Source organism: Hippocampus bargibanti, linkage group LG15 (genome assembly GCF_051943395.1).
Source record: "Hippocampus bargibanti isolate YZ-2025 linkage group LG15, ASM5194339v1, whole genome shotgun sequence".
NCBI classification, from domain to species: domain Eukaryota; kingdom Metazoa; phylum Chordata; class Actinopteri; order Syngnathiformes; family Syngnathidae; genus Hippocampus; species Hippocampus bargibanti.
Window position 1 is genome coordinate 10,642,114 of NC_142748.1, and position 10,220 is coordinate 10,652,333.

At 53.3% G+C, this 10,220-nt stretch overlaps 1 protein-coding gene across 1 annotated transcript; it reads left to right on the plus strand.

Moving 5' to 3' along the window:
• Positions 1 to 147: 147 nt before the first annotated feature.
• LOC148887805 (ubiquitin carboxyl-terminal hydrolase 31-like) lies at positions 148 to 9,425 on the plus strand. The gene is made up of 16 exons (XM_089015858.1): positions 148 to 1,563; positions 2,469 to 2,606; positions 2,717 to 2,808; positions 2,905 to 2,997; positions 3,068 to 3,203; positions 3,902 to 4,055; positions 4,140 to 4,320; positions 4,407 to 4,518; positions 4,611 to 4,705; positions 5,301 to 5,378; positions 5,525 to 5,654; positions 6,150 to 6,269; positions 6,348 to 6,573; positions 6,653 to 6,811; positions 7,081 to 7,233; positions 7,297 to 9,425. Exons 1-16 carry the CDS (start codon positions 991 to 993, stop codon positions 8,574 to 8,576), a joined length of 3,720 nt encoding a protein of 1,239 aa, XP_088871984.1. The 5' UTR covers positions 148 to 990; the 3' UTR covers positions 8,577 to 9,425.
• The last annotated feature ends 795 nt before the right edge of the window (positions 9,426 to 10,220 follow it).

Sequence of the window (10,220 nt, forward strand, 5' to 3'; positions counted from 1 at the left end):
ACAAATGCCGTTCATCTTTTTCCGGTGAGGGTGGGTGGGGGGCGCTCACGCATCAGCACCTCGTGATCAGAGCTGGATGGAGACTGATGGAGAAGAGCGCGGCCCGCATCCGGCAGCATCCACCTGCTCCCCGCCATCCTCCATCGCGGACCAGTGCCGGGCTGCGACGTCATCCGCCCCGCCCCGCGCCCCTCACCCCCAACCCCCTCCAGTGTTGCTGCCTCCAGATGAGGATGGCCGCGCTCCACGGCCTGCCGCCGAAGCGGCTCCCCACCGGCGATCAAGGAAGCGGGCGGCGCGCCTGACGTTGGCGACCACCTTGGGAGGGGGGCGTTAAACCGAACGAGTCACACAAACGCCCCGTTGGACGACTCGACGACGTCACGCCGCGGGATGGAGCCGCTCGTCGTTGAATAAAAGATGAGGGACGCCAAGCGCGACTCGGGAGCGCCCGATGTTGACGTGTGAGGGCGCAACTCGGCGACGTGGGCCCATCGGAGACGCCATGCTCGGGGGGGCGAGCGTGCGGGACCCTCCCCCGTCCCGCTTCTTGTCCACGCGGCCTTTGCGTTGATGCAAGCCGCCGCGGCTCCTTTCCGTCCGTCTCCTTTAACAACTTGCCAGGCTACGTGGACGGCCGTCGTCACGAGGGGAGGGGCGGGGGAGGGCAGCCAAGTGCTGTAAAAAAAAACATTTTTCCTCCCCCAAAATTATTTTCTTGTTGTTTTCTGTTGGAGCCAAAACAGCAAAACCGGATTTTTTTTTCATTTTATTTTGAAAGGGAAGCACTCAGCAATGTGTTGTAGTCACTGACATGTTGACCTCCCGGTGTTGTTTTTCCAAAGCGGGAAGACGGAGCTCATCCCCGCTCCAGGACACCATGCAAACTCCAAGCAGGAAGGCGGCGGCCCCGATTCAAACCCAGAACCGCCCGGCGGATCCTTTCCTCTAAAAGGCCAACCAGGAGCCGCCATCATCACCGCCGCCGCCATGTCCAAGTCGGTCAGCAGCAAGGAGAAGAAATCCTTCAGCAAGAAGCTGTTCCGGAGGAGCTCGGTGCGCTCGGTGGGCAGCTTCATGAACCGAGTTCTCCGGACTCTGTCCACTTTGTCGCACTTCAGTAACGACGAGCAGGCCCCCCGCGAGGACGGCGGCGACGACGCTTCATCACTCCCCGCCGCCCTGCCCGGCGGCTCGCTGCCGTCGGACGACAGCGACGGCGGGGGTTTCCCCTTTGGCGACAAGGTGCCGGGCGTGGCCGGGCTGAAGAACCACGGCAACACCTGCTTCATGAACGCCATCCTGCAGTGCCTGAGCAACACCGAGCTCTTTGCCGAGTACCTGGCCCTGGAGCAGTTCCGGGGACAAGACGGCGGATCCCGCTCCGGCACCGCCGCCGCTGCCGCCGAGTCCAACGGCGGCCCGGCCCACAAGAACGCCCTTCAGCAGGAGCAGCGCCGGCGGCGGCGGGACGATTCGGGCGAGGTGACGGAGCAGCTGTCCGGTCTGGTTCGAGCTCTGTGGACCTTTGAGTACACCCCCCAGCACAGCCGAGACTTCAAGGTAGGCTCGGGGCTGACACATCTGGGGGTGGGGGCAGTGGATGCTGAAATGAAGTCAATTTTGGAGCCCCCTGACGCCCACTTTTTGTTTTTTTTTGCTCACCTTTTCGGTCTTCTAACCATGTTTCTTCCGCTCCTCCATTTCCATCATTTCAAAGCCAATTTGAGGACTCTGTCGTTGCTTCTTCAAAGCGCTCCTATTTTCGCCCCCCCCCACCCCACCACCTCCACCAGTCCCTTAGCTAAATTGCCAACCAGAAATATGAACCGTCTGACAGGCTTTAGATGTTATTTTGAGCGGCAGCCTGAAAATGTGCACTGGCGCACAGAGGAATCAGGAAAATTCATGGCGAGGAGAAAGAATCCTTCCATTTGAGAAACAGCGTTTGGTTGGGTGGCACTCAATCCTGTCACCTACATCCTTGTATTGTGATGCTGTGGAACAGAAATGCTCGATAAATTGTTTCTATTGAGCTAGATAGATACGCGTTCACTCAACCCGGAAGTAACATAAAGTAAAAACAAAAACAAAATAACAAATAATATGTGAACACAAAGATACAGAGTCCTTCATTCTTCAGCATTTTCTTTACCCTCTTTGCGACATGAAGCAGTTCTAGATGACAAAGGAGCGGATCAAAGCATCCTTTTCAGCAGTGGATCAGGGCCGAAATGATTCAATATTATTTGTACTACTGTATTTAACTGTGTATGCTAATTTTCTTTAGTTTTAAATAGGGATGTTTACAAGCACTTTTGTCATATTGCTACCATGATGAGTATTCGCTCTTGAATACACACAGAGTACTTTGGAGTACTTTTTTTGGAGAGCAAATACATAATTTGGACGCCCTTAAACGTGCATATAATCACAATATAAAGTGTGACCCCCCCCCCCCCCCCCAGAATGTGGTGTCAAAGAGCGCCCTCCAGTTTAAAGGCAACTCCCAACACGACGCTCAGGAATTCCTCCTGTGGCTGCTGGATCGAGTTCACGAAGATCTTAACAACATCATCCAGCCTGACGTCAGACCCCCCAGGACGGTAAGCGCAACCTGCACCTTGTTTATTTTCAGGGTGGGTTAAAATACTCAAATGGGGGATTTGTACTTTTTTTTTTCGGGTGGCGCTTGCATCTCCTTTTGGACTTGCAGCCTCCGGCGGAGAACGAAGCACCCCCCGAAGGATCATCTCCGCTCCCAGCGCCGGGGTCCTTTGTGCAAGAGCTTTTCCAGGCGCAATACAGGTCATCTACCGATGGACCCTTTATTCCCCCCCCCCCCCCCAAAAAAAAATGTCTTTTGATGGCAAAGTGAGAGTCTTTTCTTGTTTTTTGGCGCAGATCATCGCTGACGTGCCCCCACTGCCAAAAACAGAGCAACACCTTTGACCCTTTCCTTTGCATCTCATTGCCAATCCCGGTGCCCCACACGCGGTGAGTTGGTGGCGGCGCAAAAATAGGCGAGGCTTTCCCTCCTTTGATTTTCACCCCCCCTCGCACGCAGGCCCTTGTACGTGACGGTGGTGTACCAGGGCAAGTGCTCCCACTGTATGAGGGTGGGGGTGGCGGTGCCGCTGTCGGGCACCGTGTCCAGGCTCAGACAAGCGGTGGCGCAGGAGACCAAAATCCCAGCTGAGCAGGTACGTCGCCTTCGAGGCGGCTGGGGAAGTGCCGCCATAAAGGACAACCGACACCAAGTTGCATCCATAATTTGTAAAATGGCTTCTGCTGACTTCTACGAAGCGCATTTGACAAAGATTCCAACGCACATAGCTAGATTTTACCTTTTAAGACTTGCGCTGAATATTCAGGAAGTCTTGTTTTCGAGTTGATGACGATGCACTAAGTGACGTCACGGAGGGAACGCCCCTGACCGAGAATTTTCCAACGGAGCTTGTGCGCCATCTTATGCATTTTCTGGGCGCTACATTGGAGTCCAGACGGCTCGAATTGAGACGGAAGGACTTCTTGAATGGATTGCAAACATTTATGCTTTCCTCTTCAGAACTATTTGAATCATATTCATAACTGGATGAGTAACAAGAAAGCATCTTTTTCCGAATCAGAACTCTCTGAAGCAATTGTTTTGATTCTGGAGCAAGGCAGTTTGTGTAGGAGTATCCCTGCGTGATGTCACGGACAAGGGGGCGGCACTTTCTGAACCTGCCCAGTTCCGAGCTCATTTTGTGGCAGTTTTGGGACATTTTTTATTGGTGTTTTGCATTTGACTAAAAATATCGCATGTTTTGGGTATTTTAGATGCTATAAAACGGTTTTCTGATGTCAGTTAGGAAAGAAAAAAATGGTGTCGGTTGTCCTTTAATGCGATTTTGCGCAGATCGTCCTCACCGAGATGTACTCGGACGGCTTCCACCGCTCCTTCTGCGACGACGACGACGACCTAGAGATCATCCAGGAGAGCGACTCCATCTTTGCCTTTGAGACGCCCGAACTCTTCAGGCCTGATCAGATCCGATCCAAGCGGGGCAGCGGTACCGTTCCAATTTGATTATTATCTTGATTTTTTTTTCCAGTGAAAAACTTGAATGAAATGAACATCTTGCGCTACGCCACAGGGAGCCCCCATGCCAATCTCAACCAGAACAACTTGAAGTACGGCACGGATAACAATTGGTTATCCCCGCAAATCCAGGACCCCGCCACGCCCCCCCTCAGCCCCAACAAGAACACGGCACCCGAGGACAAGGTGGTTCTCCTGGTCTGCAACCGGGCCTGCGCCGGTCAGCAGGGCCGCAGGTACGTGGAGAAAAATTGGGCCGGCGAGTTGAGGTCTGTGACTGCTTTGGGGACCCCCCTACCACTGTCGTGCCCCCTCCCCACAGGTTTGGGAATCCTTTCATCCTCTACCTGGAGCGAACGGTCACCTGGGACGGACTCCAAAAGGAAATTCTGGAGAAGATGCGTCACGTCTTGCGGCCCGGAGCCGCCGTTCAGGTACGTGCTGTGAAAACAAAAGACATTTCCACCCTCGCCCGCCTGCTCGCCCGCTCGCCCCGTGACGTGGCTATGCTCTTACGCTCTCGCAGGCGGGACCCTTCACGTTGCGCGTGGTGGGAGTCGTCGGGATCACGTATCTCCTGCCTCAGGAGGAGCAGCCGCTCTGCCATCCGACTGTGGAAAGGTAAGGCCGTTTGCCATCACTAGAGGGCGTCAGTGTCCCCTTTGCTCCTGCATTGGATTTTGGTTGGTGGGGGGGGGGGGGTACCATGATTGATTTTGCGGCCGAGCATGTCACTCCTAGGCCTTCAGTAGTGCTACATCAGAATCAATTAGCTGCAAGTGAGGTGCGATATTACTACATGTCCACTGGAGGGTGCCATTCTGCCAGAAAATAACTTGTGACTTGAAGAAACTCAAGAAATACTGTCGTTAAACTGTTGGAATTGTGACTACAAACGTGTGGATTCGTGATAACCTCATAAAATTGCAATATTATGTGCTATTTTTGCAAGCTTTGGAGCGGTCTAACCTTTCTTAGTGATGTCCATCTATTCTAGAAAAGTGTGTGTGAAAATAGCTTTCACAGTCAATCTGCAACCTAATCCGCTATTAAATCAGGCCTTCAAACAGGCCCTGACAGCCCAACACTGCTTTCAAATTTGTATTTCTATCTCTTTCGTCCAATTTGGCAGTCCAACTGTCACTGATGGAGGTTTCATTCACACAAAAAAATCAATAAAATAATCATATTAATAACAACAATTGTTTTTGAACAGAGCGTACAAGTCTTGCGGTACCGGGGGGCCGCCTCACGTCAAAATTGTTGCCGAATGGGACAAGGAGACCAAAGACTCGTAAGTACGCCCCCCTCGCCCCACCGCCGCCTTGTGCGTACGACACAGCCAATAAACGATGTTGCGCAACTGTGGTCCGATTGTGGCGAATTGCGCCCCCCCCCCAAGTCCTCCCCCCCAATTCCTGCACTGTGCTTGACTTGCAGCCTGTTCAAAAGAGCTGAGGACGAATACATCCCCGATGCCGAAAGCGTGCGCCAGATCAAGGAGCAGCACCTCCAGCCTCAGAGCTGTTCACTCGCTCAGTGCTTTCAGCTCTATACCAAGGAGGAACAGGTGCGCTAACGACGCCCCCCCGCCCCCCCGCCGACACCCCCAAATGTTTAAATTAACGAATGAAAAATATGTGAAAGCTGCATTGCACTACATACACTAATCCAGTGATACCTCGGTTTGCCTTGGCTTACGAACGTTTTGGTTTACGAACGTTAATTTTATGAAAATTTTACCTTGGCATACGAACTATTTTTCAGGATACATAAATAAAGGTATATTTTGTGTAGTTTCAAGGCTTAGAAAATTAGAAAGGGGAAAATTATGTTTTTATGGGGGCCTGGGAACGGATTATTCTCATTTTAACGGTTTCCTATGGGAAATTTATTTTTGGGATACACACTTTTCGCCTTACACACTGTCTGGGAACCAATTAAGTTCGTAAACGAAGGTATCACTGTATAAGAAGGTAAAAGCAATTCAAGATTGTTGTGGTGGGTGGACTTCAAGTACCACTAGAGGGAGCTAATTGACCTCCCGCACCTCTCCTTCACCCAGCTCGCCCCCGACGATGCCTGGCGCTGTCCGCACTGCAAGCAGCTTCAGCAGGGTAGCATCAAGCTGAGTTTGTGGACGCTGCCCGACATCCTCATTCTTCACCTCAAGCGCTTTCGCCAGGTAAGGTGAAAGGGTGGGGGGGGGGGCTATGGGGGAGGCATTCAGGGAAGGCCGTTCCATTTTCTCCGTTGGGTTTAGGATGGCGATCGGCGGATGAAAATGCAGAACATGGTCAAGTTCCCACTGACGGGCATGGACATGGCACCACACATGGTGAAGAGGAGCCAGAGCAGCTGGAGTCTGCCGTCGCACTGGTCGCCGTGGCGACGACCTTACGGCCTGGGTCGGGATCCCGAGGATTACCTTTATGACCTCTACGCCGTGTGCAACCATCACGGGACCATGCAGGGAGGGCATTACACAGGTACGCACGGCGCCGGACCGCTCGCCGGGTGACGCTGAATCCCCCCCTGACCCCTTCCTGCGTCTTTGGACCCTCGCAGCTCAGTGTAAGAACTCCATCGACGGGCAGTGGTATTGCTTTGACGACAGCGACGTCCATCCCGTCTCCGAGGCGGTCGTCTGCAAGCAGACGGCTTACATCTTGTTTTACCAGAGACGCGCCACCGTCCCGTCGTGGTCCGCCAACAGTTCATTGGGAGGTCATTTGCATTAGTTGCTATTTTTGCTAGCTTCGGAGCGTCCATTTTTTGCTAGCTTTGGAGCCGTCTAACCAAAAAGTCAGTCTTGAAAATGGCAATGAAAGGAAGCTGAAAGACAATTTGGAATTCATAGACAAAAAAGAATTCACATTAGTCCGTGATTCAGATATTTTTAGGCCAGCAGAGAAGGCCTTGCAGACCCCGACGGCCCACCACTGGTGGACCGTCCAATCATCAATACGAGATCAATGACTATCGTTTGGCTTTAGGATCGACAAGTTCCTCCCTGTGCGAGCATTGGATCAGCCGTCTGATGGGAAGCCGCCCGCCCAGCCAAGCGTCGTCCGGTTCCTCCAGACGGACGTCATTGGCCTCCCTCTCCGAGTCGGCGGAGTTTGCCGGCGAACGCAGCGAGGATGACGGTGAGCGCGGCAAACGTCCGGAACGGGTGGGTTTCTTCTGACACCATCTTTTGCGGCGCGCAGGCCTACCCGGCCGCCCCCCCGTCAGGGGCCTGCAGCGTCAGAGCTTCTCCTCCAGGACGTCCATCGCCAGTCCGCTGGTGCTGAGCGAGAACGGCCACAAGCCTTCGTGGTGCTCAGCCAAGCTGCAGCTGCGCTCCAACTCGCCCTCGCGCTTCTCCCTGGAATCGCACTCCTCGTCGCCCACCCTGGAAAGGATCGGGGAGGTGGCGGACACCCACCTGTCCACGGGCCGCTCCGGCGGGTCGGCCAAGCCCGGAGGTCAGTCCGCCCCGGCGCCGTTGGAGCCCAAAGCGCCCTCGCAGGCCGGGGACAACCACAACCCTGCCAGCGGGGCGGAAGCCTCGGTCCCTCGGCACGCGGGGGCAGCCAAGGAGCAGAAGCAAAGAAATGCCGGCGCGGATGGAACGGGCGGAAAACGGAGCTCGGCCAAGACGGGCACGGAGAGCGAACGGAGCCCCAGGAAGCGTCCCGCCGCCTCCTCCACGTCCTCAAGCTCGCTGTCTCCTGCCTCGCCGGCCATCGGCAAGCCGCCCGGCGGGGGCGCCGCCCCGCATCCGAGAGACAAGAGCGAAGCGCCGCCGAAAGCCTGCAAGGCCGCCTCCTCCAGAACGGCCACGCCTTCCAAAAGGGGGCCTTCACAAACTCGGGACCAACTCCGCCCGGACTCGGACTCGCCAGCCGGCTCGCACCCCCGCAGAAGGACGCCCGCCAAAGGGGCTCCGGATAAAAACTGGTCCTCGGGACGAAGCAAAGGAGCCGACCGCGCCGCCGGGCGGGTTTCCTCCCGCCCCAACGGCAGTCTGGCATCCAAAGCCGAGAGCGGGCCTGCCGGCGCCCCGGAGAACAGGACGCCGGGCCGAAGCTCCGGCGGCGGCTCCTCGGCCACCCGTCCGCCATCCTCCGCCGCCTCGTCCCAAGGCCCGCAGAGGAACGGCAAGACGGAGGACAAAGCCTTGTCCTTCTTCAAAACGGCCCTGAGGCCCAAAGGCCCGCCGAAATCCACCCAGGAAGACGCTGGCGGGGACGCGGCGAGAGACGCAAGCGGCAAGAAAGCCCAGACGGCGCCTTCCGCCGCCTCCAACGCCAAGGACAAGGAATCCTCCAAAGGTTCCGCCGCCGCCAAACATTTGCCGCCGCCCGCCTCTAAATCCAAACTCTGCGAAACCGGCGAGCGGCCTTCTTCCGCGAGAGAACCGTCGAAGAAGGAAGTCGGCCGGAAGGCGCCGCCGTCCAGGAAAATCCCCATCAACTCGGCGCAATCGGGTCAGAGGTCCAAATAAAACCCACGCCAAGCCCCACCCGCCATGTTCAACTCCGTCTTTGGATTTTGAGCCCTGCCGTCGCTGTCTAATTTGTCGCCATTGAACCAAAGCACTTTGGACTTGGCCCACAAGCGTTCTGACTGCAGAACATTCCTCTCAATAACGCCGCTCTTATTTTTTTTTCCACTAGAGGGTGCCGTTATCCAAGAAATAACTTCCGGAATAATGTCATTAAACTGTTCACATTTTGACTATAAAAACCCTTTTAGTCCTAAAAGTCAATATTCTGCGGGTCCTGGAATTGGAGTGACAATGACAAAAACCCTGGCACCTGAATGGACACATTTTTGCACATCGCCTGGCAGTCAATGAGTTAATGCACGCATACGTATGGAAATGAAAGAGCCATTATGGAATCATGACAAGCTCCGATAACCAAAAACGATGCATGGGAGGAAACAGAACATAAAAAAACAACAACATCACTTTCATTTGGCAATCGGCGCGTATTCATTTGCATCAAAATGTTAACTTGACGGGATATTTTGTATAATTGTTATTGATTTATTGATTTGTTGATTGCAAATTGTGGTTGCATGACGACTGGCTTCTGCATGCACTCGACTATGCAAGCGACGTCTCGCTCTGTTTGATGAGGTACAGCTCTCGCATCTGTACATAATGTTTCTTAAGTGTTCTATTTTTCCAAAAAACAAAACACAACACAAACCAACAAAAACAAAATGGCGGCCGGCATCCGAGAGCATGTGAAAGGCCTCCTTTTAGCCACGCTTTGTTTGCACAAGTCGACATTTTGTATGAATGTTCACTAACTGCTCATGGAAGTAAATCGGCTCACTTCTAAAACCCAGAAAATGGCGTCCATTTTGTCATTAAATTGCTAATTCGTTCATCGCTTGGACATTTAGCCCATGGCATTTTTGTGGGATAGCATATTAGCTAGCTAGCGCGCCATCCTCGTGAGTTTTGACGGTGTCATCTCCTGCTGACTATTGTGACGAAGACATCAAATAAGTGTGAGAACATACGGTGTAATAGCCTCAAATAACCTGACAAAGGATGCGATTTCAAGAGGGAGAGCTGTAGGTGCAAAAGGTCAAAGGTCAAAGTACAACAGGCTGCTTATATATATTTTTTTTTGGGGGGGGGGGGGGATTACTTTTTTTTAAACATTACATTCTTGTTTTTCCATTTGTTTATATACTTGCTATTGCTTCAACATTCTGTCATGTGATTGCCTGGTTGACAGGAAGTAAAAGAGAAAACCAGGAAGTGGGGAAGGAAATCAAAGTGACACCATTCAGCATGCAGGAAACTCAACTGTGGCCACAGTGAAATGAAAGAAAGTGCGCCATTGGACAAAGATGGCCCCCGAGCGACTGATTGGACTCTTGGGAGAATCCCGTTGCTCCGACTTTCCTCGAATCGGCTGGAACGGGACGTCACAAAAGCTAAGTTTTCCTTCCTGTTGGTTTTTTTTGCCCTTGTGACTTTAAAATATCAAGTGTTCTTGGGGAGGTGAAATAATTCAATTTGTTTAAGGGCAATTTCTCATGACCTTTGGGGTGGCGACATATGTTCAATTGGCCTAAAGACGATCAAGGGGTTCCTGGGGAGAGAAATTAACACCCCGCCCCTTCA

What these genes read in the sequence shown, in the direction of transcription:
- LOC148887805 (XM_089015858.1), top strand. Translation starts at nt 991, where the DNA reads ATGTCCAAGTCGGTCAGCAGCAAGGAGAAGAAATCCTTCAGCAAGAAG. An exon ending in CTTTTCCAGGCGCAATACAG is followed by an intron (nt 2,809 to 2,904) that starts GTCATCTACCGA and finishes TTTTTGGCGCAG; the next exon opens with ATCATCGCTGACGTGCCCCC. An exon ending in CGCCAACAGTTCATTGGGAG is followed by an intron (nt 6,812 to 7,080) that starts GTCATTTGCATT and finishes GTTTGGCTTTAG; the next exon opens with GATCGACAAGTTCCTCCCTG.